Source organism: Rhagoletis pomonella, unplaced genomic scaffold, assembly GCF_013731165.1.
Source record: "Rhagoletis pomonella isolate Grant_MI unplaced genomic scaffold, Rhpom_1.0 Rhpom_scaffold_05194, whole genome shotgun sequence".
In the NCBI taxonomy this organism is placed as follows: Eukaryota; Metazoa; Arthropoda; class Insecta; order Diptera; family Tephritidae; genus Rhagoletis; species Rhagoletis pomonella.
In genome coordinates this window covers 1-6,105 of record NW_023463737.1, presented here as the reverse complement: position 1 = coordinate 6,105, position 6,105 = coordinate 1, and the positions used below count along the sequence as shown (strand labels likewise).

The 6,105-nt window shown below is 36.4% G+C and overlaps 1 protein-coding gene across 1 annotated transcript; it reads left to right on the top strand.

Annotated features, from left to right (window-relative positions):
• The first annotated feature begins 2,221 nt into the window (after positions 1–2,221).
• On the top strand, positions 2,222–4,360 carry LOC118755046. The gene is made up of 2 exons (XM_036489904.1): positions 2,222–4,019; positions 4,083–4,360. Exons 1-2 carry the CDS (start codon positions 3,303–3,305, stop codon positions 4,131–4,133), a joined length of 768 nt encoding a protein of 255 aa, XP_036345797.1. The 5' UTR covers positions 2,222–3,302; the 3' UTR covers positions 4,134–4,360.
• The last annotated feature ends 1,745 nt before the right edge of the window (positions 4,361–6,105 follow it).

The window sequence follows — 6,105 nt, the reverse complement described above, 5'->3', positions numbered from 1 at the left end:
TTTAGCCGGAACAGTCTCATTGCAAAAAGATTTATGTGCTGCTCTTCTTAATAAAGGTCAGTTCGTACTTAAAAATTGGATAAGTTTAAGAATAGTTCCGCCACTTTTGATCTTAATCGAGATAATGTAGTTAAAGCGCTCGGTGTTCAGTGGAACACCACTTTCGATTAGTTCGCTTTTAAAACTAGCTTCAAGTCTGACTCCAAGCCAACAAAACACTCGAGCGGACAGTGCACGTCCCTTCGACCATTTAGGAGGGCTCACCCCTGCGACTATAGTTGCCAAATTACTTTTTCAAAAATTATGGCTTGGTGGTGTGGACTGGCAGGAAGAAGTCCCCACTGATATTGAATCAGTATGGTACGAATACAAATCAACTTTAACTGCGTTTCATGACATACAAATACCTAGATGGATAGGTTATTCGCCCAGCTGTACCTTTGATTTGCATTGCTTTTGCGACGCTTCACAAGTCGCTTATGCCGCAGTAGTATACGCACGCATTTTCGTAGTCTCTTTTCTTCAAGCCAAGTCAAAGGTAGCACCCATCAAAACTGTATCCATACCCAGATTGGAGCTATTTATGTGCAGCTGCTCTTTTAGTCCAACTCACAGCCAATGTGATAGAGTCTTTTACTCAAAATTCTCCAAATTGTATTCAGTCAGCAACGTACTGTAGTGACAGCACAACAGTGGTGAGTTGGATTAGGCAGTCTCCATCATATTGGAGTGTCTACGTAGCAAATCGCGTAGGCGAAATTCAGCGCCATTCAAATATTGTCCAATGGCGATATGTTCCATCGCACATTAGGTCAAATGATTACTTTTTCTGTGCGAAATTAATAGCAGCTAAAATATTGCTCAAAAACATTGTCCAATTAGCTTGGTTTTGACACAAGTTATTTTCTTGCCATACTCCAACCCCACCCCCGCACCCCCTCCCCCTCTTAAAATTAGCTACACAACAAAATAAGTATGGTCACATGTACATAAGTGGTTTCTTCTAGCGATTAATTATGGCATTATCGAAATTCCTAAATTAAAAAAAGAAAAATATTTACTACATGCCTCGCAGATATGTCTTGAGGAGAGGTTCCTAAAGCAGGTACTCTCCATAAAGCACTTAATTTTCACTTGAGGTTTCAGTATTCCCAAATTCCCCCAATTCCGTAAATTCTCTCAAGGATTTGCCCTTTTTGCGAAGGCTGCTCATCAATGGTCTTTGCGAATCGACGCAAGTGTATTTGCAACATAGCCACGGCTACGCTACAGTAGATGAAATGTAATCCAAATTGAGTCTGCTATTTTTTTTTGCTATCACATACTTCCATCTTCACTATTTATCATCATTAAAATTGATTATTTATCACCAAAAAATTTAGGAGATATTTTTGGAGATAGCTGAAAATTCGGGAAAATTTTAGCTTTCCTATTTTACCATTTTAGCGATAGCGAAAGTTAGAATTCGGCTGATGGTCGACACAGTCACTTTTTTATTTCGAAAAGAACTTCATCAGCAAGAAACGCTATGTTTACAGATCTAAATATTTTAGCATCCTTTCCAAATTGTTTTCCATAATTTTCATCTTTCTTAGATTGCAAAAAATACGCGTATTTTCTTCTAAGAGTTTCATGGAACATTCGTAAATATCAGCAGTACCAAATTTTTTTCAAAATAGTTGACAACCGAAAAAGGCTTTTTTTCGAACATCCAATCAGCCAAACTTCAAACAACTTGCCTTTTGGGATAGCATGATAGCTCAGAAAAAAACTTTTTCTTGAAAACGGCTAAAAACGGCGGGCTAAGTAAAATAAAATCAACTCATTACATCTTAATTTATCCATTTCCGTTTCCATTTCGTTTGCCGAAAGTTAACAAAATTGTAAAAGCTTACATAAAATCGTAAATGGAAATAAATCAGTTATGCAAATAAGTCAGTTTTTTGCAAACAAATGATAAAAAGTCACTTTTTTTAAATTGGGGCATAGGTTCTCACTTATAGTTTTGTTTTATTTTTAAAATTTTTCTTTAATTATTCGAACTTAAAAAAAAAAATGCTCTTGAAACTTACAAAATAAACTGGTTGCGCAAACAACGTATCAATAACGTTCTGAAAGTGTAACTTTGGTTTATTGCTGTCTAACGGTGTTTTTTATTTTACAAAAACTAAGTGAAGTTCCTGTTATTTTGGAGTATTCCCTACAGAATGGCAACAAAAAATAATGTAAAACTGCCTTTATGAAATTGGACTTTCGCTCAGCCAAATGAATCATTTGACCTAATGTGCATCGGCTGAAACCCCGGCCGATTGCGCATCGAGAGGCTTGCTTCCAGAAGAACTAAAAGCTAAAGAAATCTGTTGGCGAGGTCCTAAGTTTCTTACCCAATCCGAAAATCAATGGCCAAAACTTCCTAGCAACCTTCAATCAACCTTAGAAGAGCGAAAAATTAAAGTGGTTAGCCACATGACAGGCGCTCAATATCCTGAATTTTTGGTTAGATTCTCCACGCTGAAAAAGTTATTGCGTGTTATCTCTTTTTGTTTTCGATTCTTTAAGAATTGTAGGCGTAGCATAGGGCCATCTTGGAATTTTGACTGCCAGAGAAATTCTCGAAACCAAAATTTGTCTCATAAAATTGACTCAGCAAATTGACTTCACCCACATCATTTCTGAATTGCGCAGTCAAAAAGAAACGAAAGAAAAACCTTTACTTAAATTATCACCTTTCATTGATGAGAAGGGTATCCTCCGCTCTAATTTACCCCCTGACATGAAATTTCCGGCGGTTCTAACCAAATCGAATCCTTTATCTAAGCTTATAATCTTAGACGCACATGAGCGTACTTTACATGGTGAAATCACTTTAGCTATGTCTTATGTCGGTCGCGAAATTTGGATTTTGGGCTTGTTCGAGTTGCAATCACAACCGCAGTGTTGCGCGAATAATTAAAGTATCACGGTCTGTGTGAATTTCCAGCAATGTGTTTTCAGTTGGACAGTTGCAACAATGTTGCCATTTTTCATCAGTACGGCAGAAATGCCGCTTTTATTACGTGCCTCGAACAGACCCTTTGTCTGGAGTCGGTCAAGCTAAAACTATTATAAGCAGGTGTATAACTTGTTTCCGTTATGCTGCCAAAGCATCTCAACAAGAGATGGGTGATCTCCCCTCTGTTCGCCTAAATTTAACTAGGCCTTTCAAACATAGTGGTGTTGATTACGCTGGAGCTATACTCATAAACAATTCAACATAAAGAAGCGCTGCTATCACAAAAGGCTATGTCTGTCTCTTTGTATGCATGAGCACCAAAGCCATACACCTAGAAGCAGTGTTGGATTTAACAACAAGCTCTTTCTTAGCAGCCTTTCGCCGCTTTGTTGTCAGACGAGGGGCGTGTACTGATTTGTATTCCGACTGCGGCACAAATTTTGTAGGTGCATCAAAGGAATTAAAAGTCTTGCTATACCGAAGTCAACTTTCAATGCCAAAAAATTTACGTGAAAGTTTTTCAAGTTCTGGAACTGATTGGCACTTTATCCCACCTGCTTCCCCAAATTTTGGTGGTCTGTGGGAAGCAGGATTTAAGCTCATGAAGCACCATCTAAAACGCGATGTGCATGACCGAACTTTAAGTTTCGAAGAATTAACCACTTTGCTTTCACAGATTGAAGGATGCCTAAACTCTAGGCCACTTTGCCCTTTATCATTTGATCCACGAGATGTCAGCGGATTGACCCCCGGACATTTCTTGATATGCGAACCCATCAGCTGCGTGCAAGAAGAAACCCTTCTGGAGGTTAACATCAATCGAATATGCCGATGGAAAGCAATTGAAAAAATCAAGCAGCATTTTTGGAAACACTGGTACAACGAGTACCTCAATCGTTTGCAAGCTCGTCCTAAGTGCCTTCATCCCCAAGTCGATGCAAAAATTAACGACCTAGTTCTTGTAGCAGACGTGCTTTGGGCGTATTTAGGAAGTGAATCCCAGAAAGAATGGGCGAGTGCGCGTAGTGTCAGTTTACTAAACACAAATTTATAAAAAGACCTATTTCTAAAATTTGTTTTTTACCCCTAGATGAAACAATGGATAGTTCTGAACACCATGATCCTCAGCTTATTGGACTAAGGGGCGAGGTGATGGAACCCGAGGCTGAAGACGCTGTGAGTCGGAGCATATCGGAGTAAAAAACTCGACTAGAACACTCCCAACTATAGGACGTCCTTCCTCTTGTGTCTACCCAGATTAAGAATAGTTGTTCTTGGTGGGGAGAATGTTCCCGTATTATATGTAACCAAAATATTCGAATTAAATAAACTTAAATTTTAACTTTAATATTTTATTGCACATGCAAACTATGAATTATCATTATATTGACAAGCATATTCATAAAACAGCAAAACATCGCAAAGAGCGAACTAAAACTAATGTTCTCATCATTTCCTTCTTACGCTGTCCTTCTTAGCGACACTTTATGCATTTGCTATATCGCTTAAGTTTGACTCTTTCACTTGGATTACGACGGCGAACAAATAAACACGTTTACTCTAACTGGAGTAATTTTCTTAATATTTTGAGTCTTTTTCATTTACCTGCGGTAATTAGGGTATTCATATCGCAACATTTAAATTATACATAGCTATTTTCTAAAAGTAACTTGTAGCCACAACACACATTTTCAAACTTTATACAGAATTTATAAAAAAATTTTATTAATTTTTTGGGTATGCAGATAACAGGCGTATAAAACTTTAGTAAAAGAAATGCAAATTTGGAGCGGCTAAAAATCGTAATTATTTTTTTTTTTGCTGACGGATTTGGCGGTTTTTTCATATAAATAGCGAAATTTAGGAAAGCTGGTGGTGACTGTTTTATTTTTTTTTGCAAACGGCCTTCCGCATATTCTTTCACAAGTACCTAATTCCTGTTTATAGGAAAACAGTGCAAAACGCCGTCAACAAAAAAAAAACAAATAATATTAAAAATCAACGCGATCTTTTAGCCGCTCAAAACTTGCACTTATTTTACTAAGATTTTATTAGCCTGTTAACTGCATACCCAAACAAATTATAAAAATTCTGGTTAAAAAGCTCGAAGTTTGAATAAAAATTTGTGGAAGTTTTCTAAATTCTTTATTAGGTTTGAAAGTGAACCATATTTTTATAAAATAAAAAATATCAAAAAAAAAATTTATTGTAAATATTGAAAAGGAAACGCCATTCATCCACTTTTGACCACCACTGTATGTATATACATATATACTTATATTCATATAATCAAGATTTCACGTAAAGATTCGGGAGAACGAAATAAATTTCAGGAAATCTTAGAATAAATATATACAATCATATCTCATTCTAATTTATATTGTTTCCTGGTTAATTTTTTTTTCATTTTATATCATTTAATTAGCTGCTTAGGCGAATCTTGAAAATAGGAAAAATTTTAAACTTTTTTGTTCTGGAGAAGAAGAGTAAATTTGTGTTTTGTGTGTGGATTTGTTATGGTACACATACTGTGGGAGCAGCAGTGGATGCAGTCGGCATGACACAATGGGGTGCACTATGGCTAGTCATGTCGGCTGCCGGGATTCTTTCATTCACTACTGTTCCCCGCGCCGTAGCAGAGAAACAGTCATGCCTGTCAAACGTCTTCACGAACGGACAAAAAAACTAAAAAAAAAGCCAGATACCAAAAAAAACTGGGAAAAGCGTTACATTAAATGCTTAAAATAAACTGAAAATCAACAAAAAATGAAAAAAGTTCAATAAAAAAAATAAGCCATTATAAAAGTTCCTGCTTGCCGTCCTAACTAAATGAAAGGGTCAACATTCCCATTTTATAACTACAATTTATTCTAAATTCATTTTCTTACATCTATTTCTTAAAGCTAATCATCCTAATACTAAGTCCTAACATCTAACAAAAAAAAGGTAAGTATGCTTAATAACAGGGGGTCTTCTTAAATCTAGAGTAAGTATATTGTGAACGTAGAACTAGGGTAGGGTAGTAGTGAGGTAAATTTAATTCAGGTATATTAGTAAAGTCCGGCAGGTATGTATATATCACAAATTTTGCTTTTGACACAAACTCCAACAAT

What these genes read in the sequence shown, in the direction of transcription:
- LOC118755046 (XM_036489904.1), top strand. Translation starts at nt 3,303, where the DNA reads ATGAGCACCAAAGCCATACACCTAGAAGCAGTGTTGGATTTAACAACA. An exon ending in AATGGGCGAGTGCGCGTAGT is followed by an intron (nt 4,020 to 4,082) that starts GTCAGTTTACTA and finishes TTTTACCCCTAG; the next exon opens with ATGAAACAATGGATAGTTCT.